This window comes from Musa acuminata, chromosome BXJ3-2 (assembly GCF_036884655.1).
Source record: "Musa acuminata AAA Group cultivar baxijiao chromosome BXJ3-2, Cavendish_Baxijiao_AAA, whole genome shotgun sequence".
Taxonomy (NCBI): domain Eukaryota; kingdom Viridiplantae; phylum Streptophyta; class Magnoliopsida; order Zingiberales; family Musaceae; genus Musa; species Musa acuminata.
Window position 1 is genome coordinate 23,872,978 of NC_088350.1, and position 25,114 is coordinate 23,898,091.

Consider the following 25,114-nt stretch of genomic DNA (forward strand, 5'->3'; position numbering starts at 1 on the left):
CCAAATTCCATCAGCTTCCTTCAAGCAAAAAGTATGTGTGACATTAGCAAAAGTCTGTCACGTAAATTGTCATTCTTTCATCAAATTATGGATACTGCAAGGGAACATGTTACACTTTAGACGTATTACATTCTTATAATGATAGAATGAGTAATACATTTGTTTGAAGGTCATCAACACCCCAAAACTCAAAAGAAACAACAATCACATGAAGCCTATACAATAAGAAATAGCAGCTGTAGTTCCACTTGAAGTGGAAACACTGGCTACCAATAATCTCCACAGGAACATTGCCCGTTCTTGAAATGATGGAATCGCTGCATATCCCTCACGATAATCTCCCTACCTGTGACCTGAGATATGAACTTGGTTGCTTTATGGCAATCGTTGCAGACACGAAGGTTCTTTCGTATTTGAATTGTGGTTCCTGGTGTAGTGTTTATGAGCCCGAATGCGATCGCAAGCTTCTCGCTGTGTGTTCCGAGCAGCTGTTCTTTAACATCCTCTTCCACATCATGTAAAGAATCACTATCAGGCATATAGCCGACAGCTTTAATCTCATCTATTAGCCTAGCTAATCTTGTGTAGATCTTCTGTGATTGTGGATGATCAGTACTTCCAGAATGGAAGGTATGTATCTCATTCTTCAAATCGATTGAACTGTAACCAGGAGTCTTCTGCAGCCCTTTCTTCTCCATCATAGTCCTCACCCTTGCTACATCCTCCCACATTGAAGCTGCAGCATAGATGTTAGCCAATAGAACATGGTACCCTCCCTCATCCGGTTCTAGCTCAAACAATCTCTGTGCTGCCTCCTCACCCAACTTTACATTTTTGTGGATCTTACAAGCACCCAACATGGCACCATAAACACTAATACCCGGTCTGATTGGCATTTTCTGAATAAAGTCCCAAGCTTCATCAAGCCTCCCGGCACGGCCCAGCAGGTCCACCATGCAACCATAGTGATCCATATTAGGCTCGAAGCCATAGTACTCCTTCATGCTGGCAAAGTATTTCTTCCCCTCCTGGACTAAACCAGAGTGACCACAAGCCGAAAGAACACTCAGCAATGTTATGTCATTTGGCTTCACAGAGCTCCTCTTCATCTGTTCAAACAGGTCAATTGCAGACTTCCCAAAACCATGCGTCCCATAACCATCTATCATCGCATTCCATGTCGTGACATGCCTCTCCTCCATTGCATCAAAGAGTCTTCGTGCTATACGAACGCTCCCGCACTTGGCATACAAATCTACGAGAGCAGTCATGATGAATATATTTTTGTCCGTACACAATCTAATAGCCAAGCCATGTATCCATTTTGCCTGCTTCAAGACAGATATGTCAGCGAGTGCAGGAATTACACTAACCATAGTGAATGAATCTGGCTTTACATTCTCCCACTGCATCTTGTTGAAGAGTCTCAAAGCATCCTCAACACGATCATTCTGTGCATAGCCCAAGATCATAGCATTCCAAGACACAAGACTCTTTACCGGCATGTTCTCAAAAACATCTTCAGCAAGATCAATTCTCTTACACTTTGAATACATGGTGATGAGTGCATTCAGAACAGAAACATCAGACTCGAAGCCAGTTCTTGTAAGCAACTCATGAACATGCCTCCCCTCCTCGAGATCCCCCAGTTCACCACAGGCATACAAAGCACCCATTATGGTAACATCTGTGGCCTGGATACCATCTGCCATCATCTTCTTAAACAGTCTCAAGGCTTCCTCTGCATCCCCATTTTGCCCATATCCATCGATCATAGAATTCCACGAGACAACATTCTTCAGCCGCATACTATCGAACACCAACCTTGCGGTCTCAATTGCCCCCCGCTTTGAATACATATCCACGAGAGCAGTTGAGACATTCACCAAAGAATCAAAGCCAGCCTTCATGGCAAAAGCATGAACGGTTTTCCCGATCTTCAAAGATCCAACATTGGCACAGGCAGGCAAAGCCGAGACGAGGGTGATTGAATCAGGCTTGTGACCATCCTTTTGCAATCTTATCACCATCTCCAAAGCCCTCTCTGCCATCCCGTTCTGCGCATACCCGGAAACGATGGCATTCCACGCCACCAAGTCCCTCTCAGGCATTCTATCGAACATCCTCCTCGCCTCCTCGATCCTGCGACATTTCGCATACATGTTTACGACGGCGGTCATGGCAAACACATTGGAGCCAAAGCCACTGGCGATCAGCTGCGAGTGTATCTCCCTGCCCCGCCCCAGGTCCGAGCGGTCGCCGCAGGCCTTCAAGAGGTAGGTGAAGCTGTGCACGGCCGGGCGCACGCCGGCGCGCCTCATGGCGCGGAAGAAAGCGACGGCGTCGTCGAGGGAGGAGTGCTTGGCGTGGCCCCTGAGCAGGGAGTGGTAGAGCTCGTCGGTCTTGTCCTCAACGGAGCCGAAGACGAGGGTGGCATCGTGGAGGTCACCGAAGCGGGAGAAGAGGGCTACGAGCTTGGTTTGGAAGACGTGCTCAAGGTGGAGGCCGCGCTTGACGACTTGGGGGAGGAACAGGCGGACCTCGCGGCGGTCGGCGCAGAGATCGAGAAGGAGATAGGAAGGGTGGGAGAGGAGGCGAGGCGAGAAATGGGGAGGGGAGTGGGAGGTGTTGGGAAGAGTAGGAGCAGCAGCAGCAGCGAACGGGCTCAGCGTCGACAGCATTTGTATCGGTTTCGTGAGTCGAGTCGGGGGAGCGGGTAATTCAATAAAAGGAAGCTAATGGTGAACCCATGACATAATGGGCCATTAACGGGCTCAGCCCAATAGTTAATTCTTTTTTAGGCCGACATGCCTGAATATTAGTGGTAATGAAGTCGGACACGTGATCCGTCTTAAGACCAATCCGAGAACCAAAAGTTACGTCTTTTAATGTACCCGTTACGTATGATTGGAGAAGATGTTTCACGGGTCCCACTCTGTTCTCCAATCACAAAATAGGTAGATGCGCAGGGGATACTTAAACTTTTACAAAGACTGCGGTAGCGCGGGTTTCGAGGGCTGCGAAGTTACTGCAGCCGGACAATACATCTGGAATCCGGCGAGATGGCCGGGAAACGGGGCCGGTCTCTTGATAGAGGAGGTGGTAGTGGAGTCTTGTTCAGCAATCTCCGCCTCCGAAGGCCCAATGGTGACGAGTGCTCGCGTTTCCTGCCCTTCTTCAGCTTTATCCTACCTCCTCTTTCTAAATGCTCCTCTTTTCCTTGCTTTGTTTGATGCTTGCTGTAGTTTGATCAGCACTTAAGCGTGCATAAATGAGACCTTTTTTCTTCATTGTTGTGCTTCCTAAACTAAATCATTGGGAAATCTAGTAGTCTACATGTTCATGTTTTCCTCCGTGACTTTCTTAGTTGTTATTATTGTTTCTGTCCTAAGGCTTAGAAATTAATGCGACTTCCTTTAGAAATTAAGGAAGCAAAAACAAGTGTGCAGGTGGCGCATGGTGTAAAGGATCTTTCTTCACTTAATCTCACTTTTTCGTAGTTAATAGCCACTAAACTTACCGAATCCATTCTGATGTAGCTTATGCAAGTATTCCAAGTACGATTGTGTTTATCTTTTGACACTCATTACTAAAGTCAACTCACCTTATGCATCTAATGAAGACGTCCTATCTTTCATGGTGTTCTTCCTTTGAGCTCTTGTTTTTCTGTTGTATGTTATTGCTGGTGTGAGTAGACTATGTCTGACAAGATTCACCTTTTGTAAGATCCATTTAAATTGATCAACATTCCCTTATCTTTGTTGGCCAGATACCATTTCCTCTTAATACATGCATTGTACGTGTTCTATCCCACAAGTCAAACTAGCTAAGCTGTGATCAATCTTCTTGTATTGTTTTGCTGAATTTGTTCAACATCTTATAATGGCACAGTGTTTAGAATAGGAAACTTTTCTTTTCTTGGAGAGCTATGAGGACTCAAGGCAAGGAGATCTACAGTTAATTTGCACAATCTGGTAACTAAATTTCGATTTGTTTGGTACCAAACTTTGGAAACTTAAATCTTTGGTTCTTAACTCCCTTATGGATCATATTCATGCTCGGTAAGTGAAGCAGGCAAAGAGGGATCTTTGCATTGAATGTATTAGGGTTCTGTCCTTTGTATAATTGTGACAAAATATGAGGACACACCGTTCATATTGGGCATTTACATTTCACTAAAGAGCATGACACTTGTATCTTTAACCATTTTCATTCTTGATTCTTTTTTAACATCTTTTCAGTCAGACTCTTCTGTAGTTCTGGCAGCATGCAGCCTTACATCTGAAGAATCAAATAACCATCCAGGTATATACATCCTCCAAGTCTCTTTGCTGTTGCGTACGGGTAGAACATCTCCATGTCTCTTTTCTATTTATTTAATGAATTTGACTTCTATAGTTTCATATTGAGTTATGTAACTTTCTTATAAATAAGAAAGGTCAGGTATTTGAAAAGATATGGAAGGGAAACTCTATACCACTGTTAAATAGTTGTTATCTATACTATCTTACTCTCAGCAGTCGGATTTTCTGTCGATGCATCGCAATTGGCGATACTAAAAAGTCATTCAATAATCTGCTTGTCCATGAATGATGTAGCAATCTTTTGTCAAATGTTGATTTAGATAGATAAAAATTTAGTGTAGTTGATTTATTACATTTTCATGCATTGATAGTGAATCCGATGGTTGATAGCAATTCAAATTATCCAAAATAAGGTGCTATAGATAACAATATATTGCAGTGATATAGAATTTTCGTTTCCTACTTTTTTGATCTCTTTCTGCTGATTTGCAATGAGAAATTTGCAAATTTTGATTTCAACATCTGATACCTTGAGATTGGACATGCAGCTGGACACCATGTATCGAACTGCAGCACAAATGGAGAGAATAATCATGAAGATGATGTTTCTTCCCCTAATCCATCAGAACCTGATATATCTGATGCAGAAGAAAAAACTGTTCCACTTTCTGGAAAACCCTTCTTTTCAATCATTATGTCAAAGTCTCAAGTCCAGCGCCCATATCAACTGGTAATTTCCTTTTATATTAATCCTGGGTATGCAGTTCTTCTAAATTTTCTCCAACATCTAAGAATCTTTTTGTCTTGCTGCATTTTGTCAAACTCTGAATAATTTTAATGATATGTCATACTTTTGCCATACTCTTGAACTGATTCGAAGCAAAACAACCATTTCAATACCCTTTTATACTGAAACAATTATTTCAATGGCCCAACCATATTAATTGAAAGAATATGAACTAAAATGATTGTCATTATTAGCTACTACCCTTATCATCCTGAAACAATTATTTCAGTGACCTAACTATATTAATTGAGAGAATAGGACCTAAAGCGATTATCAGTCTTAGCTACTATCATATGGTGATCTGATGATTCTGTACTTTTTCATCAGATAAAAACTAAGAGTGAGTTCAGTCGTACTCTTTTGCTCAACCAGTTGACAAAGTTCTAATAGAAGTCCAACTACAAATAAAAATCCTTAGGTGAACTAAGCCTTGTGCTTGTGAACACGATGGAAGAGGCAGTATTTGTAACACCTCACTTAGTCCTACATCGGAAGTGGGCAATGACTATGATTGGCTTATATGGGTCTAATGAGTGTACTGCGACAACTCCCGCTTAAGCATTTTGGTCCATGATTGAAGGACCAAAATGGAGTTATTGGCCAGTTGGCTCATCAGACTCGGGTCGTGATATTTGGTATCAGAGCCGACCTAGCATTTGGGCAGGGTGAGAGGGCTAGAGTAGAAAAAGGTTACCCGTGGATAGAGTCAGAGAACTCATCGCGGCGTGGCATCAGAGCCGACCTAGCATTTGGGCAGGATAAGAGGGCTCGAGTAGGAAAAGGCTACATGTAGATGGAGTCAGAGAACTCATCACGGCACGTGGGCAGGGTTAAACCTCACATGCATTATGCTAGGGTTCGATTTGGGTTATGTTGGACCTTAACGAGGACGTCAAGCTAATTGAGTGGGGGATAGTGTAACACCCTACTTAGTCCCACATCGAAAGTGGGCAATGACTATGATTAGCTTATATGGGTCTGATGAGTATATTATGACAATTCTTGCTTAAGCATTTTAGTCCGTGGTTGAAGGATCAAAATGAAGTTATTGGCTAGTTGGCTCATCAGACTCAGGTCGTGACAATATTTAGTATTGGTGATTAGTTCTATCTTGGATTTAACCTATTTGTTTTTAGGGAGTTGCTGAAATGTGTTCTTACAGCTTCCAAGGTGCTTCAGTGTACCAGAATCCTGAATATAGCTTCTTTTAATTTCTAGTGAATCTGCTGCTTTGTTCATTAGATGCTACACAGGTGATTTATACCGTTTTATATCTTTTTTTTAATTTTATAGGCAATTCCAAAGAAATTTTGGCCACATCTTCCAAACACCTGTGTCCCTTTAACACTTCACTTCAAGAAGAAGATATGGGAGATGAGATATTACGGAGATCGAGCCCAGAGAAGATTCGATGGTGGATGGAAACATTTTGTGAATGATAACAATTTGAAGATTGGAGATTGCTGCTTCTTTGAACTCATGGACGATACGGATTTTACATTTCGGGTTCAACTTCTTAGAGGAGATCTCCCAGCTGAATGTCTTAATAACGGTCTAAGTTCCGATAGACCTATTTTGATAGACTAGAATCCAAATGCATCAATACCTGGTTTCTCTGTAGCAGACACATATGGTCCCAGAACTCAGTAAGTTAATGGAAACCAGGATCTCTTTCAACAAATGGGAACCTTGTAATATTTTAATACTAAGGTAGTGATCAGCTCATGCAATGGAATTTTGATGGGGATGTTCTATGTATGGTTGTTGTTCTACATGTTCAAATGTGTAATGTGTCTTCAAACTAATGGTGGTCAACTCATGCAATGCGATTCTAAGAGGAATGGCTTATGTCTGTTTGTTATTCTCAGTGTTCAAGTGCTCTCTGTGGCTTGCTGCTCCTCTCATTCTCCTGAGTTGATGAACACACTAGTACTATCTTGGTGTTCATTTTACCTCCTTTCACGTATGAATCTTAAAACTCTTGCATCAGAAGAAGGCCACCAATGTGCATCAGTTATGCCCACAGCATGCATACTAGAGACAAGGTGAATTGTTATGTTCATTGTGACTAAAATCTGTCTAAATTGCTTCCTGCTGCGGCTACAAAGCAGCATTAGTCATCAAGATGGATGAAAAATACATGCAAAGCAAACTGCTAAATCTTTACATTTCTTCCTTATGTGAGCACCTACTAATGAAGCAATTGATGAGTTGGTAGAACAGCAAAGGGTATGCAGGTTGGTGAGATTTTATATTGGATTCGTATGATGTTGCATGTTGGCACCATTAGAATAATGCCTAGGCATGTTGGATTGTACTCTTACAATCACAACAAGAACAGGAAAGTGTTCAGATTGCATGCAAATGATGAGCAAGACTATGTCATGTTGGGATAATGATTCCAATGCTACATGAGTTTATTCCTTTGTTCATCTGTGCAAGCATGACAATGTTACAGTGGTTCCCTTCTAAGCAACATCCTCTAAAATGCTACATGTTTTCTGACTTGTAAGTCCATTTTTGTAAACACCCAGATCCATATTTTTCTATGCTATTTATTTAATTCTCCAATTAAAGAACTCTAAACAACATTTTAGAGTAAGAATATAATAATTTCTAGAAAAGAGTGAAAAATACTATAGATGATAGCTTGTCAAAAAAAAAAAAGTATTTATGAAGAAAATTAGTTTGAAGTGTCCTGTTTAGTGGTAACCAAGAAAATCAAGTCATTTTCATGCTTTTAACATAGAACTAAATCATTTAAATAAGAACCACAAAAATGAACATTAAATCAATTTACAGGACTTTGACTCTTCATTAATTAGGGTTGGTTGCATAGGTTAAGCATTAGCTTGTGACTTCAAGTTAACTGCTGATGCAGAAGCTGCTGATCTCTTTTTTCTACTTAACTGGTCTTATATCATCCAATAATGTAATGTGAAGTGTAATTATGAAGCCATTGACTGTCTTTCTAAATAAAATTCAAAGCTAATTGCTAATTGTGAAACCTCCTATGGTACAGGTTTTTGTGATGTACTGTTTGGGTTCCTTGTGTGCTGCCCAGATTTCTTTATGCTCCTAGGTTTTGATTGAGTAAATTATAATCCTATGTTATAAGTAAACAACAACATTGAAGGCAGAAACCCTTAGGACTACATTACTCCTTAGGAGTAAACAAAAAACATAAAATGTTAAAAGTATCAACCAAGACTGCCCTTAATCTTTTTTTTTTTCCTTGGACTTAAAGATTCATTTTCTCCCCTGATACAATGTTAGATAAGATAATATCTCATAATATATCAGGCAAGAAAAATTAGTTTCATCTTTTGTTCTCCAAGAGAATGGATGATATGCAACAAAGAGAACAGAGTGAATATTGCAGAAATGTTAGATAATGATAAGCAAGAAATATTGCAGAAGAATGACAGATGCATGCTTTAGTTGAAAGAGAGTTGTATTAATCTGAAGTCAATAAAGGAAGATGTACCACAAGTACTTGAGTCAAAGAATTGACAATGTGAAGGGCATGTTTCACTGTATCTGCACAGAGTCTTTGTGCGTTTGAAGTTGGAACTCGATGGCATCGGTTCTCAACAACTCATACCTACCGAGAACACATCTAGTGAACATATGTACTACAATAACTGAGTCCTTGTTTGCCAAGAAACAGTGTCATGATGAACCAGAGGAGTGCTCAAAGCTGCAACGCAATTAAGATTGCTCTTACCAGAGTGGTTCCCCTGTTTTGGAGAAATTAAGTGCTAATTCTTACAAATTTCCATTTCTAAATCCTATAACTTGAGTTCTTGAATAGATTTCCCCAGTTGAGGTTGACTTGATTTCTTGGTGTGGCTAAGGATGCATTCATATTTTTATTTCCAATTCTTAAAACTTGAGCTCTTGAATAGATTTTCCAGTTGGAGGTTGACTTGAGATTTCTTGTTGTGGCTAAGGATGCATTCATATTTCTATTTCCAAATCCTAAAACTTGAGCTCTTGAATAGATTTCCCCAGTTGAGGTTGACTTGATTTCTTGGTGTGGCTAAGGATGCATTCATATTTTTATTTCCAATTCTTACAACTTGAGCTCTTGAATAGATTTTCCAGTTTAGGTTGACTTGAGATTTCTTGTTGTGGCTAAGGATGCATTCATATTTCTATTTCCAAATCCTAAAACTTGAGCTCTTGAATAGATTTCCCCAGTTGTGGTTGACTTGATTTCTTGTTGTGTCTGAGGATGCATTCAATATGGTGTTGGAATCTGGAACCAGCAGAAAACATCTTAATCAGAGAAACTTTGTTTGTTCAGAGGATGGATCATGAGCAATTGAGGATGCATTCAATCTGAAGAACCAGCAAAAATATGTTAATCGGAGCAACTTTGTTTGTTCAGAGGATGGATCATGAGGAATTGAGGATGCTTTCAATCTGAAGAACCAGCAAAAACATGTTAATCAGAGCAACTTTGTTTGTTGAAAGGATGGATCATGATGATGACCTACCGAAATGGATCGATGCATTTTATCCGTGATTGCCGGTACGAGGCTTTCGGTGTTTGTTCATGACACTAAAAAATGTCAGAAGCATATCTTAGCATGCCAACAAGAATTACCCCAACCATGTGGAAGGAGAGAAAATAAATCACAAGCTTAGCTCTCATTTTGATCCTCGGAAAATGAAACCAAATTCAGTGAGTTCGATCGTATAGAAAAGAAATGTGGCTGTACAAATGGCAATGGAAATCCGAGTTCAAAACAAAGAAAGTTAGTTGTCTTCTTTAGAATAGCTAAAATCAAAGAAGAATTCACTGCTTAATGATGCAAACTTCACGTTGGAGAATGAAAGATATGGCTCTCCAAACGTTGTAATTCCCAAATCAAAGATGTTTTCAGCCATTTCTGCTGATTGAGAGGGAACTGTGGATGGCATCAGCCTCAGAGCAGCAAAACAGAAGGTGATTTCTTTATCGTTGTTGGACAAGTAAACGCACGTAGGAATTCTATAGTTTGCTTGTTGAGGGAGCTTAGCAGCACAGCGGGATCAAAGAGGAAACCGAAGACTGCCCCCTCATTTCATATCAGGAAAAGAAAAATGAAAGTTGCTTGAATATTATTATATATATACATTATGAGGTTGATATGTGGGTGACGAAAGTGGTGACACAAAAGAAGATCTACACAAGCTTTTGGTGATGGCTTTAAGGTGGATCCCAGTGGGAGGGTGAGATATGCTGCTGAATGATTGATTACATCTCAAATGGTTGATAAATGGTTGGCACAGCTAACATGAAAATGACTGAATAGTTCACATATCTTTTCAAGGAGTGGTCAGTGGTGGGTGACACATTGCTTGATCCACATGCTAAACTCCTCATGACTATACTGGTCTAACACACAATAGATTAGTTGTTTCAGATGTTCATGGTGATTGATGTGCACAAAACTCTTTCCAATGGCATTCTTGAGTTGCAGAATTTTTTTCTTAAAGGATTTATAACTGGTAGAGATGAATGCATTGGCCGGTAATAAGTTAGTTCCCTCAAATTAAAATAAAAAAAATTCCTCCACTCTTCATAATGTTTCATCATTCTGATTTATCTTGGCCTTTTGAGAGTTGATGGTCATCTAATATGATAGAGAAAATTAAAGAATTGCTTCATGGTTTTGATGTTTATGAGGTGGAAATAAGATAGTTGGCAGCACCATTTCTTGGTGGAAGAAGACAGCTTGTAACAAGGAAGCAACAGCAATGTGGATGTTTCATATTTACCACTGAAAAATGAGATAAACACTTAGTTTTGCTTTTGTTATTGTGGCAGTACACTGCAAAGATGATGACTGCAGAGCAAACTTAAATCGGATTTCTTAAGGCAGTATTATTGGTTTTACTTGGTAATATGAAGTAGTTATCCTAGTAAAGATCTGATGGAGAGAATAGCATAAGATCAAATGAAGTGATCCCATTATTTTGGTTCCATTTTTCGGTGATTGAAGGTGCTTAAATTTTTTTGTCTCTGCATCAAACTACTGATTCATTCTGAACAGAAGAAAAAAGGTTCAGATGTAGATCAATCAGAATTTGGACATTCTGATCCAACTGCTACAGAATCTTAGACTGAAAAGGAAATCATTAACCAGAACTCTGCTATTCTTGATTCTTTCTCAGCCACTTACAGAGTTTGAGCTGAACAATTATGATGGTGGGGTGGGGTGGGGTTTCTCATGCTGATACAATATAAAATGCCTCTAACTACTGATGCATGCAGGCATAAGAACACCAAGCCGTGAAGGCACTTGCAGCACTTCATACGGCAACAAAAACAAGTGCAAGTTGATCAGCCTGCAAAGATAATTCTCTGTGGGTAAAAACCTGACAATGGATCTCCCAGCTTGCTTAAACCACTAACTTGCTCTGGTTAATTAGGTCAGTTTGCTCTCTAACCGAGATTTAGAATTCCTTGTAACACACAATGAACATCCACTTTCACTTGAATCACCCATTACAACACTTCAAAGAATGTTGTTGTCGCCTTCCGATCCGACTCAAATGTTCTTAGTGATTTAGAAACTCGAAGAAAAAGATGTTCAGCATCATTACAGCAGCACTGTTATCGACTAATTACTTGTGTTATTTTAATTACTTCTGTTCTCCTTGCCAAATCAGACATTTCCTGATCATTTAATTCAGTTCTTGATCCCAAATCAAATGCAGAGTGAGTACCGTGTCAAACAGAGGGAAACGAGTGCATGAATCTTCCTCGGCATTGCCTTGCAGAATCCACTGCCTTCTTTGACTTCTAACCCTTGTCAAGTGGCATGGCGAACCTAATCCTCAGCTACTCTCCTGCAGAGGTGTCATCACAAACAGTCCTCAGTATTCCTTCAATCTCCAAATGAGAACCCTGATTACGTGATCAGAAGATGCATGCATGGAGATATTAAAAGAACGTGAATTCCACAGTATATATCCTTCTCTTCAGAAATATACATCGATTGGTAAGCCAAGCCAGCGATATTTAATGTCGATGTTGTCGGCTGTTTGCTTTGCGTTTACTTCTCTGTATCATCGGGTTTGTCCTATATATTCTCAGACAACCCAAGAGACTGCTTGGTATTGTAGCAGCAATGGCGAGGTCTCTTAGTCACGAGGAGACGGGCAGCGTGAAGAAGGGGCCATGGACACCGGAGGAGGACAGGAAGCTCATTGATTACGTGCAGAAGCATGGGCGGGGGCACTGGCATCGCATCCCCAAGCTGGCCGGCCTGAACCGCTGCGGCAAGAGCTGCAGGCTCCGGTGGACCAATTACCTCCGACCTGATATCAAGAGAGGCAAGTTCACCGAGGAAGAGGAGCAGCTCATCGTCCACCTCCACTCCATTCTCGGAAACAAGTATGAATTCCCATCTTCTTCTTCATTAGCTTCACATATTGGCTGTGTGAGAAGATGTAACCGAGCACGATTGTTCGTCGAAGGTGGTCGTCGATCGCGACCAAGTTACCTGGAAGGACGGACAACGAGGTCAAGAACTACTGGAACACGCACCTGAGGAAGAAGCTCATGCGAATGGGGATCGATCCGGTGACCCATAGGCCGACAACGGATCTCAGCCTGCTGACGAGCCTCTCGAGTTTGCTCTCCGCTGGTAATTTTGGCTACACGACGAGCCACTTGGAAACCGCTCTCAAGCTACAGGCAGAAGCTGCACTCGTGGTGCAGAGCCTGATTCAAGCCCTGACAAGCAGCTCCACTTCAAACATGGACCTGATGAACCTCTTCGGATCACCTTCTCACACAAACTACAAAGCCGGTGATGGCTGCCTCGGCGGCTCATTCAACCTTCAGAATTCAGCTTCGGTGATCCCTTACTGGAACAAGGACTCACAACCTGTTCCGGACTCCAGCTTCTGTATGGATGAAGGAGGGGTTACAGCTTGGAGTGCTTCGAGAACAGAAGAGCGTCAGAGCGCCAGTTCATCGCCAGCTTCAAATTCTACTCCGCCCTTCGCTTCAGCCTCTTCCGAGGCAGAGAATGTTGACCTACTCAAGCTAAGTGATAGTACATACGCGAATTCGTTGTCCTTCACACCATTTGAGGCTTGGGAAAACCTAAACTTGGATAGCCTCATCAGTGATCTTGGCTGGAAAGAAATACAAGAGTAAGCATTTTAATCTTCTCTTTCCACATTAATTTCTACCTACATGCAATGGATATATTGACAAGTATTCTTTGTGTGTTTACAGCCAAATGCCATGGCCTAATGCATAAACTTCAACTTGTTAGATAGGTTTTGAGGTATCATTTTTTGATGTAAAGCCTTGCTATACATAAGCACAGTTTTCTCTTCCCACTCAAAATGTATAGAAGACTAGAGATGCTATACATGATCTTCTTTTAACAATTCTCTGGTTTGGTGGAGCTGAAAGGAGAAAGTAGGATTGTGCAGCTGAAAGCTTGGGACATTTGATGAACTCGATAATAGTTGGTTGTGTTGGAGATTGCTAATTTATTGAGAAGATAGATTTGAAGGTTTGACCTTGATTAAAGAGACAAGTCATCCAGAGCACCAAAGAGACAAGCATTAGAGTTACAGAGCTCCAAAATATTTGGATTAATGTTTTAGATCACCAGATAGTCTTAAACTGAAATCTCAGAGATAAAGGAACAAAATGAGGTGCCTTTTCTTATCCAAAAGTCTGGGAATTGTTCAGTGACCATATGATTCATTATATTATATTCGAATATAAAAAAAATCAAATATGCAGCCATATTAAAAATTTAAAATCTGATCATTTGATATATCAAAGCAAATCTGAGTTTTACCTCTTTCCATGAAAGAAAAGTTGCTATGGGGAATCTTTAGAGCATCACAACAAACAGAAAGAACGGTTGAAGTGTCTGGCAGAAGAAGTCAAAGAAGGGCCAAAAAAGGACTCATCATATTGACCATCTCACAGCTACAAACTTCCACAAAGCCAATAGTAGGAAGCTTCGTCAAATCTGATGGTGTGGTAATGTCTTCGGTAGATTCTAATGCTGACATTGTTTCCGGCCACAAACTCCATGGGAGAACAGAAGATGCAAACAAGCTGGCTACAGAAGTGTCTTTAGTCACAAACTCTTCGTGGCCACATGGAGCAGAGGATTTGTTGCAGGGAGCAAATGCAATGACTCAAACTTGCTGTGATCTAGTTAGTATATTAAAGCTTCTGAAAGAGAGAATAGAAGACAAATATTATCACAGTATGCAGCTTTGTAAGTACTCTTAGCCACAGCACAGTAACAAGTTATTTCACTTGTGCCTAACATATAACCACGAAGTTATCACTAAAAATTTGGTGTTTATGCTGTACCTAAACAATTCCAGTGGTAGCACAATCAAGATGTGTCAAATGGTAGACATAAAGAAAAATTAGAGGATTAACATATCGTAACAGCAGACAGAGTCACTAATCAGCATGAAGTGAATGATAAGAAAATTTTAGCTCACATGTAATAAAAATAGTTAACAAGGTTTCGGCATTATAAAATAATTACATTGAGTTCATTGGATATGTGATGGGTTTAAAAGATATACCGTTTCTCTATAAGCGCAAAGGAAAATGTAGTACAATTCTCCTCAACTAAAATCTGGCAATGGAACTGAAGATACCCTTAAAATCTTTATGTTCGTTACAGGATTTCAGACAAGCACTTGATGAAGCATCAGAAAATCCAAGTGATACTGAAGCATCGAAGAAGCACGATATGTAGTATGTGAGACTCAATGTGATACACTACCTGCGATTGAGCTCCTATTTCTACTTATGGGTTTTATGGCTGCCCTTCTTCAGCAGAGTCCCAAACTTATGTAGAAAAGGCTTCTTCTTCTTTTGCTCCTGGTTCTTGGTGGGTGAGGTTGTTCCATACTCCATGCTCTCTGTCATGCTATTTATCTGATCAAAGCTACCACTGTCCAACTTCGAATCTGCATCGTCATCTATTGATTCTGCTTCATAGTCCTTTTCTGATGCTAAACCTTTTGACACGATATCCATGGGATCTTCCTCTTCCTCATTTTGGTTTCCTTTCTTGTTCTCCACATTTGGCTTTTGGTCATCCGAGTGATAATTTAGTACCCATTCACGACTATTTATTTCCTGAGGCATGTTCGGCAGTACGTCATATTCTTTTTCACTCTTTGAAAGCCTAATCTTTTCTTCAGTTTTCTTGGCTGTGGCCTCCTCAAGCAGCAAAGACAAATCTTTGATTTTCTGCAGGGCAGTTGTTTCCCTGACCCGAAGATCATCATTTTCTTGAGTGATACTCTGCAGTTCATTCTCCTTGTCCAACAACCTTTCCTTTAGCCGCAAAGTCTCAGCCTTTGCTTCTTCTGCTGCTTCATAAGCTGCAGTGGCTGCAGATTCAGCTTGTTTCAACTTGCTTAACATCTCAACGCTATCTGCCTTTGCTGCCTGTGCTTCTTGCTCTGCTAGTTTGAGCGAGTCAACAAACTTTGCCATTTCCATCTTGAGGGAAGAAAGTTCATCTTCTGATTTTTTGATGGCATTAATAAAGTGTAGCTCCTTTGTGTCCCACTCGGTGCTCGAATTGCTGGCTTCTGTTTCAAAATTTTCGACACTTTTCTTGAGGCAAACTATCTCATATCTTGCCTCATCTAGCATGACCTCATACCTCTCTTCAGTGTTCTTGATAGCTGAATTCAATTGCTCTATTTGCACCTGGGCATCTTCAATTTCAGCTTGCTTTGCCAAAAGCCTTTCTTGATTTTCCCTGGCTTCAGTAGACATTTCATGCAATGCTGAAGCTAAACCTTCCATTGCTTTCTTAACCTTTTCTGCTTCATCTCTACTAGTATTAAGTTCGTGAACGAGTTTGTTTTTCTCTTCCAACAGTCTCTCGATATCTGAAGCAGCAATCTTGTCCTTGTCGAGCACCTGCAACTTCTCCTCCTCCAGTTTCTTAACCTCAGATTTTAACAGTTCAACTGTCTTTCTGAGGCTTACTGTCTCTTCCTGTGTTAAATCAAGCTTCCTATCTGATTCCTTGAGATCATTTTTGTACTTAGCTACCTCAATTTCCATGGATTCTATTTTTCCTTGAAGAGCAGCAATCTCAGTTTCAGCATTTTGCAGTAAAGTGGCATACTCTTCCATTTTTTTCCTCGTGATATCAAGAGATTCAGTTGCAGACTTCTCAGATTGGTTGACTTCCTTAAGTCTAGATTCGAATGATGCCACATCCTTTTTCAACTCCTCAACTTGCTCACAAGCATCTGATTCAGCCTTTCTCGCATCAGTCACTTCCATTTGTAACTGTTCAACTAATGATTCCATCTTGGGTAGTTTCTCTTCAGCTGTCTTTGCTCTTTCAAGTTCGAGCTCCAAACAATTCATTTCCACATTCAACTTCTTAATCATTTCTGCTGCTTCTGTATTCATATTATCCAGATTGGAATCAAGCAAGGATTTTAAATGGATCACTTCTCTGGACAAGGCCTCCACCTTCTCTCCATTCACTTCAGAAATCTTCTTTGCATCATCAGCTTCGCTCAGCGCAGTGTTCTTCACACTGTTGGCACTAGCTAACTCAAGTTTCACTTTCTGGAGTTCCTGAGTCACAGAAAGCAGTGTCGAAGCATCCAAAGCATGCTGATTTCGGATGCTTTCAAGTTCTTTTTGATGCTCTGCATCCCTCTTTTGTGCGCCTTCAATGCCTGCTTGCTCCAATTCATCAGCCCGGAATTTCTCAATCTCCAAGATCTCCTCGGTCATCTTCTTAGCAACAATTGCGGCTTCGAGTTTCTCATTCATCTCACTGGCCAATCTCTTAGCTTCATTCAACTCCTCGAGAGTCTGCGTCTTCTCCTGCTCGGCTGAAGCCAACCGCTCTCTTGCTCTCTTCAAATCCTCCTCAATGGCATCCAACTTTGCTTGCAGCTCTGAGCCTTTTGAAGTTCGATTTGGTTTCTACAACCAAAATCATGATCTTAAAAAGATTCACAGAAAGAAGACCTGGACTTAACATGTAAATTTTGTTTGTGTCCTTACCTCAGGAGTTGTACTGTTCTTAATCGGCGGCTTGGACTCCGCCAACTTGGGTGACCGCTCAAGCAAAGAGCGTGACTTCGGCACAGGAGAAGATGGCTTTGCCACAGACGGAGATACTTTTGGCACAGGAGAAGATGGCTTTTGTGCCGGAGAAGGGGAACCAGAGTCCGACTTGGTGGATCCATTTCTACTAGGTACCTTGCTGACCTTGGGGGTTGCCGATGTAGTCTTGCCGTTCGAAGCCTCGAGTAGGCCGGATCTGCGCTAGGTCAGATTTACCAAAGCTTTCTTTCATCCAGACTATAAAACCACTACATAAAGGAAAGCAATGCAAGATATCCCCGATACAGATCATCCTAAAAAGTGTATGAATCTATCGCATAAATCAGTAGCTATCTTAGGAGCCACAGCTAAATCAGTCAACAAATGTCATATACAGTGAACTCGGGAACCTAATAGCATTGCATACATCACTACTATGTTGCCCAAATGTAGAAATGCAATAGCGAACCATAAAAGAAGAATCTTGATGCTCAAGCCCATGTAATATCCAGCAAAACATGGCCTAAAGATCCACGTTTAGATCAGACAAATCAGCAAACAGCATCCAATCTAACAAGAGTCAGATTGCAGCATGTGCAGGTACCGCTTTACCTACGCTAAAAAATGCATCTTGATCACAGGAAGAGAAAGCATTTCAAGAACAAGAACAAAAAAAAAACCATACTGAAAACAAACCCAAAGCAAATCGTACCAAAAAACCCCTAAGAAACTAGGAAAGGCGGCAGCTTGGTGAAGTAGAGGAGAAGAAGAGAAGGAAGCTCTCACAGATCTGGTGGGAAAAGGATGCTTACTTGGCTTTGGCGGGCAACATAGTAGTTAGTGGCTTAGGGAGATGCAAGTGAGACGCTACCAATGGGAGCTGCCGGAGAGCTCAGGGTAAAGGGCGGAAGGAGGACGCGGTGGATGCCGTGCCGCACACCACCCACAAAAGGAAAATGGAAAAGAGTGAGGTGGTAGAGAAGAAGGCAGAGAGGAAGTAATGAGGCGAGTAATAGTTTCATTAGGTGTCAGATCAACAGTCCCATTTCCCCACCACACCACCCCCCACCCCACCTCACAAGAAGCACACATCGCTCCCCATCTTTTTCTTTCTCTATTTCCGAGGTCGTAAATCGTAAGAAGAGTCCCGTAATAACTCTCTTTTTCTCAAGACACTGCTGCCGAGAGAGAGGTAGTCCTCAATATAGTAGCTAGAGTTTTGATTTTTTCTTTCTGTCTCCAATCCGACAAAGATCGAAGTTACAAAAGGAGACATTTGAGATGATGTGATCACACTTTTTTTTTTCTTTCATGAGTAAGCTGTGTTTTGCCACTTTCCTGAGGATATTTAAAGGCACTTGCAGTCTGCAACCAAGAGAGAGAGAGAGAGAGAGAGAGAGAGGGTAATTTAGTAGCTGAAAACATAAGAGAGTGGTGGTGGCCAGTGGGTGTGCTGGATTTTGTTTGTGACGTCCCACTCAGGTAGATGCCGCTGTCCGGTTACCCCAACAGGCCCCTTCGTTGGCTTCTCGGCCTCGTGTTTGTTTCTGGGGCAGGTATTAAATGGATCAGATGAGGAGGGTTGGGGTTGGGGGTGGGAGAAAGACCTTAGGGAACTTACTTGAATGAAAAGCTAAAACAATTAGTCTCATCGACTTGTTTCAGCTAAGCTCGTTGGCATAAAAAATGATGATTCTGGTGGCTTGAAAGCACATTTCTGGGGTTGTTAGAAAACAGGTCGATTACGCAAAAGTAAAACAAAAGGTAATCCTGGGCATATTGGACTCCCGGACAACCCTACGAAGCATCTAAACGACTGTCTCCTCCCCCCCCCCATGGAGATTACAGAGCGCTGACGTCGGTTGAGATGATCCAAGTGATGTGGGTAAAAAGAAAGGGGGAGGAAGGAGGACATGGCCGAGACAAAGGGAGGCCAGCAACAGGATAGCTCGCACATGGATATGGATGTGATCCGCTTTGCCATCTCTTTCCTACATGTGTTTTCCTTGGGTCTCCAGCTCACCCCTGGGACCTGCTGCTCATGCTTCGTGGGATCCACTTAGGGAAGTTTCATGGATATTTGGCAGTAGCAATTTGTAGGTGTAATCGGCTGATGCCATTTGGAGTTGCCACTGAGATAGAGAGTACGATGGATGACCTGATTGATGATTGGTCTGACGAATATAATATCCAAATCAAAATTTTGACTTGTAAACCAATCATCATATTGTATCTTAAATTTCCAGTCCATTTATGTTATTATATAGAGTCAGTCAATTCACATGTATAAGCGTCGTAAATGATTTACTTCTTTGCGAGTGAACTGACCTGCCACCGTAAGATGACTTGCGGAGAAGTAATTCTGTAGAGGATCAAAAGGATTAATAAAAGGACCTTTCATCGACCCAAGCCATTCACCTTTTCTATGTTGTCTCCAGTTTGGCTGGCTGAGGAGATCAAAGGAACCTCAAGGACAGACCACAGACCAACGAACGTGTCGGAAGATACGATTTGATGAGAGTTTGATTAAATTAGAGTTCCATGTACATGCATCGAAAAACTTGCCATAAAGCAGCATTATCACCAGTAATACGATTGTCACAAAAGATAAAATATTGTAAGAGCAGAAATGACACATGATTAAGAATGCTTTAGAGCTTACAAAACATCAGCACTGGCGAAAATATTAGAGGAAACAACATGAGAAACGCCTTAGTCTTTTGCCCTTTCGTGAAGTGATCAACCCGTGGTCTCGTATTCACTATGATTCTGATTTCGTTCTACAATCTAAGCATCCTAAAATTTGAACAAAATCAACATCGAGATGTGGCATCGATCTGAAAAAGTGAATTCGAAATCTACACTAGTATATACAAGTTGAAAGAATAACATAAAGATTACCTCTTGGCATTTAGTATCAAAAGATACTTAACGAAAAAAAAAAGTATGAAAAGTAATGTCACAACAATGAACCTCGAGGAATATGTACCCACCTCCACTAAACCCCATTAGAATATAATCCACACAACATATTCTACAAACTCCACAATATAATCCATTATCACCGTACGGTACCTACAAGGAAACCGAGCATTAGAGTTCAGACATGTAACAAACACTAGCCAGACCGATACCACAACCGTACCATACTACATTAAAAATTCATCCAACTTAGATCAATGCATGTCATCTTACACATGTATCATCAATAAACACAGCCTCATTCAACATTGAATGCCACATTCTGCATAGCAATCCAAAAAGCAATGTCAACAGGACCAAGAAACTGATTCAAGCATGAAAGCCAGAGCATGTGGAACACAGAATTTTACCAAAGGAAATCATATACATAATGGAGATGATGATGAATCCGTCAGTTGTCAAAAAGTGTATTTTAATAAAATACATTATGAACTCAATCCATCAGTACCTTCAAAGGGACATAAATGGCACATCATAAAAAGATAAAATTAACATTGCACCAGAAAATGAAACTGTACATTGCACCAGAAAATATGAAATAACATACAAGGACGATTGATGAGACCGCTTTTGGGGTTCGAATTGGTGCAATACATTTTGCAGATTAGAGTGCAAGCCACAACTCAAGGTAATTAATATTTTTTAAACATCAATATGCCTTAATCTCATTGTTGACACCCAAAAGATTATTTTAAGCCTGAACGTTTGCCTTGTTCCCTGCCAGAATGAGGGAGATTTCCAACCCTCGGCTGAATGCTTGATTAAATAGAAGCCGAGACTGGAAGGTAGACACAAATGGGAACCATGATAGAAATGCTACAGGAGCAAAGATAACCATGCCCATCCCAGCATCATACATTCGAGCAATTTCACGAACAGAGTCCCATAATCCCAGAGTTCGGACTAGGCCTTTCCATGCAATAGCCAGCTGCCAAGCAGAGGAGACATAAGTGGTAGAGGCAAATTTATTGATGCAAGAAAGCTGCAATATATAAATGAATCTATGACAGTTAGCAATTCACAATGGCCTCAGATGCCCCTTCCTAGCCGCAGCTCTCAGCATTGCCCTAGTGCTGGGTGATCTGCCTATGACCTATGCAACAGATTACTAACCATTTGAAACTACACGGGTTCCAATAGTAATGCGAAGTTAATCGAGCAAATGGCCTTCAAGAGTACAACAACATTTCAGCAACTACTATTCTTTAAGCTTGCACTGAACATGTAATTTCTCAGACAAGAATTTGTTCCAGATAGTGCAAATTCAGTCTAACATATCTCATTTGGACACAAATAAACACATAATGAAGAATAAAAAAAACAAGAAAAAGAATTGCAAAAGAAAACAAGATTGACATGTTAAACAAAAAGATGAAAAAAAGAAAAGTCAACCAAATGGAGAACAAAATGTTACCAAAGGAGTGAACAATGCTAATATTTCTGCCTCAGATACCCATATCTAGCACAAATGATTATCAACTCCAATTTTTCTCGTATAGGGGAAGATGGCAACTAAAAAACTCCATTATACGCTCAGTATGTAAAACTTGATTTGCTCAAGGTCTGCTCAGATTCCTCAGATATTAAGTCATCATACATGAGAGAATTAATCATGAGTGGCTCATTCTACAACTATTAACTACAGAATCTACACAATTTCAGTACTGCCCTGAGATAACTCTCATTTGAGGTTGCAGGAAAGTTCCAAGCTGTTTGTATATAGTTCATCTCACCTATTTATAAATAACTTTGTCCCGTTCTTTCTATATCATAAATGATTTGCAATTTAATTCAACCTACACCAAAATAAGATGCTTCCCATAATTACAGATGAAAGTTGATAGGATCATACTTCAAGATCTTGATGCTCAAACTGAGCTACTTACACTACCACATATTGGCGTTTTATCCCAGGTCTACAATCCAAAGGCAGAAAGGTAGAGGGTGAAACTTGGTGCTATAGCAAAATTGATACTTTGCAACTTGGGAGACCAAGGTTCAAGTTTCAGAAAAAGCTTCTTTGCTTTGAAAAGACAAGATACATATGTTGACCCACCCTAGACCCCCCACACAAGTGGAAGCTATATGTGCTAGACTCTATTAGTTAATAACGGAACTTGAATAATCAACATGAAGTAAGATAAAAATTATTATTTTTCTCATAATTAGCAGGAACCCTCCATGCATGTTGGAACCAGTGATTTAAAAAGCGCTAGGCGCCAAGGTCCAAAAATGCCCTAGCACTCGTCCGACCGAAACGAGACACTAAAATATAAAAATATATAATATAATTAATAAATATAATTATTTAAATAAAAATATAATATTAAATTAAGAAAATCTTGTAAAATCACAATATCACATTAACAAAAAGTCTCAAAATTCAAAACAATAACAATAATTTCAAATAATAAAAATTAACAGTATTAAAATTAAAATAATATATTATTAATCTAATAAATAAAAAATACTGTTACTAGTATACAGTTAACATTATACTATTAATATACTGTTAACAGTATACTATCGAGTTGATTTGAGAAGTGTAAGAGTAAGACAACAACAGCAAGCAACGGCAACAATGGCAAGCAGCGACAGCAGCGGCAAGCAGTGATAGTGGCAACGGTAGCGATAGCAGCGTGCAGCGGCAGCGAGAGCGCAACATAAGAGTAAGACTGATGCTGCTAACTGAGAGCAACAGCAATGATAGCAACGAGCAACGACAACGGGAGCAACGGCGAGCAGCGATAGTGGCAACGAAGAGCAGCGACAGCGGAGAGGAAATGTTGTCGACAGAATCGCGAGCAGGGTTAGGGTTGGGGAAGCCGAGAGAGGGATGCTAGGAGGCTGATATCGGTGCTTTAGTTGGTTCGATTGAACCAACTAAAGCACCAGGGTTGCCTGGTTTAACCCGAGCGCTCGCCCGAAGCGCCCGGGCTTGGGCGAGCGCCCAGGTGGTGCCTCTTTGAAGTGCGCCACCTGGACATGAAGCGAGGTGCTCGGGCCTCGCCTTGCCTCGCCCGAGCGCTTATTGAAATCGCTGGTTGGAACTGCAGCCACTACCTAATTTCAATTGAAGATACATTCGTCTTGGATATCTATGATATCCTATATAGAACCATAGGTCCTAGATAATTATGGTAACCTATACCTAACCACAGTAAAAAAAAATTTCATCTTCAATGATTATTGTACCCCATACAGAATACTGAAATTGAGGATCCAATACTTTCAACTGTGTTTTCTAGATATAAGCCAAATGAAGACAAATAAATCTGTGGGCATTCCTGCACTGCAAGCTACCATGAAAAGCCCAAATCAAGATAACACTGAACAATTAATAAGAAACAAAGAGTTCATAGCTTTCACTTCTTCTACCATTATTATTAAATTAATCAGATGCATAGACAAGTGCTACCCACTGAAATCAAAATATCTAATCAGCACAGCAAGTAGACAAGTGCTGCTCTTATACACAACAAACCCAAAAGAATAAAACCAACTGATATGAACCCTCAAGAATAATGGAGCAAACTAAGTAGTATTCCCTTAACTAGTAACACAACCCAAAACATTCCATGTTCTCGGTAACTATGATCCTTCAAATAAGCATTAAAAACTTGAGAGTAACAGATTTCGAAATTAAGGTGGATTAGACCAGACACCAATATAACCTCAGTGGCAAGTCCAATTTGATTATTACAAACAGAGATTAAGATTTAATAAACTGACCCAATGTTTTGAGAGAGCCTAGTGACATAGCAACAGCTGAAATGCATCTTCAGTAGAAAGTTAGAATAAGAGGAAAATAAACAGAATCATGAACACAGATAGAAAAAGGTCAAGGCCCACCAAACTAAAGAAAGTTTAATACACAGATGGGAAAACAGAATAACATAGCTCAGTCTCAGACACTTTGGCAGCCCAAAACCTTCTCAAGCGAAAGAACTCTGCTACTACTCTTACTGATATTGAGCTTCTTGAAATAAAGGACTCCATATAAAATATACCTAGTTTCAAAATTTTGGAGTCTGACAAAATCCTAAACAAACACCTGTTATAGTTTGAAACTTAAATCCTAATGTTAAAATAATCCACTGATTCCAATATATTCAGATAGGAGTCATATGCATTAGTAACACTCAAAATAACAAAACTAAAAATGGATGCACAACAAAAGGTCCTTTTCGCTGGAACCTAGTGCTTGCTAAAATCACATAAAAAAGACTTCTTGAGAGGCAAAGTATTTAACACAAATGCATATGCTATACAGGCAAAAATCATGATACAAAATTGGTGATCAATTTAGACTTACACACAATATGGCCCAGCCAGTTGGTATAATTGCCAGCACACATGCAAACAAATCAGGAATTGTCAGATTTGTCAAGGCAACAACTAGAACAAGTCCGGCAATGAGTCCTATAGCAGCGATTCCTTGCGTCAATCGCATCATCAGCTGAATCTGTGTCTTTTTTGGACTAACGGTAAAAACCTGCAAGGCAAAATAAGAACCATAATGCAATGCAACTTAATTCTTCACTTTTAAAGCAGGCATGTTGTTCCTCACCTTGAATATCATGACGATTAGAAGCAGAACTACCCATGAAAAACCATAAATCTGGAAAGACAAGTTGGAACCATTCAGCACCAGAAAAAAGAGATATGGACTAAGTAACCATTTCAAATTCTGTTAAAAAATATTGATGATGGTGAATACAGATACCTTATCTTTTTGCAGATAATACCAGTACTTGCAAGCTAACTTTGGATTAAATTGTGCAAATGTTAAAACCCCTACCAAGGGCACACTTCGAGGGGCAAACAAGAGAATCATAGTTGATGACAGGAAACACAGCAAGTGTAGTAAACAAAACTATCAATCATGGTTTGCTAAACCAGCAGGTTCAGCTGGTATTTATTGGTCCAACCAGCACACACACACACGCA

At 40.4% G+C, this 25,114-nt stretch overlaps 5 protein-coding genes across 5 annotated transcripts in view; 2 read left to right on the forward strand and 3 right to left on the reverse strand.

Annotated features, from left to right (window-relative positions):
* Positions 1 to 55: 55 nt before the first annotated feature.
* LOC135631006 (pentatricopeptide repeat-containing protein At1g11290, chloroplastic-like) lies at positions 56 to 2,681 on the reverse strand. The gene has a single exon (XM_065138366.1). It carries the CDS (start codon positions 2,679 to 2,681, stop codon positions 267 to 269), a length of 2,415 nt encoding a protein of 804 aa, XP_064994438.1. The 3' UTR covers positions 56 to 266.
* A 265-nt stretch (positions 2,682 to 2,946) lies between these two features.
* Positions 2,947 to 6,958, forward strand: LOC135631008 (B3 domain-containing protein Os04g0386900-like). Its single transcript, XM_065138368.1, has 4 exons — positions 2,947 to 3,147; positions 4,242 to 4,305; positions 4,853 to 5,034; positions 6,385 to 6,958. The coding sequence occupies exons 1-4, from the start codon at positions 2,962 to 2,964 to the stop codon at positions 6,676 to 6,678; spliced, it is 726 nt and encodes a 241-aa protein (XP_064994440.1). The 5' UTR covers positions 2,947 to 2,961; the 3' UTR covers positions 6,679 to 6,958.
* Positions 6,959 to 8,445: 1,487 nt separating this feature from the next.
* On the forward strand, positions 8,446 to 14,487 carry LOC135631007 (transcription repressor MYB6-like). Its single transcript, XM_065138367.1, has 3 exons — positions 8,446 to 12,481; positions 12,565 to 13,248; positions 13,334 to 14,487. Exons 1-3 carry the CDS (start codon positions 12,216 to 12,218, stop codon positions 13,356 to 13,358), a joined length of 975 nt encoding a protein of 324 aa, XP_064994439.1. The 5' UTR covers positions 8,446 to 12,215; the 3' UTR covers positions 13,359 to 14,487.
* A 162-nt stretch (positions 14,488 to 14,649) lies between these two features.
* Positions 14,650 to 18,229, reverse strand: LOC135631005 (WEB family protein At3g02930, chloroplastic-like). The gene is made up of 3 exons (XM_065138365.1): positions 17,995 to 18,229; positions 17,141 to 17,399; positions 14,650 to 17,059 (listed from the first exon to the last, which is right to left on the reverse strand). The coding sequence occupies exons 1-3, from the start codon at positions 18,012 to 18,014 to the stop codon at positions 14,891 to 14,893; spliced, it is 2,448 nt and encodes an 815-aa protein (XP_064994437.1). The 5' UTR covers positions 18,015 to 18,229; the 3' UTR covers positions 14,650 to 14,890.
* Positions 18,230 to 20,636: 2,407 nt separating this feature from the next.
* Positions 20,637 to 25,114, reverse strand: part of LOC135631836 (callose synthase 10-like) — a 60,123-nt gene continuing 55,645 nt past the window's right edge. The window contains exons 49-51 of the mRNA XM_065139810.1: positions 24,735 to 24,785; positions 24,480 to 24,659; positions 20,637 to 21,092 (exon numbers count right to left, since the gene is read on the reverse strand). Coding sequence (XP_064995882.1) covers positions 20,856 to 21,092; positions 24,480 to 24,659; positions 24,735 to 24,785 — 468 coding nt within the window. The 3' untranslated portion in view covers positions 20,637 to 20,855. The remainder of the gene's footprint in view (positions 21,093 to 24,479; positions 24,660 to 24,734; positions 24,786 to 25,114) is intronic.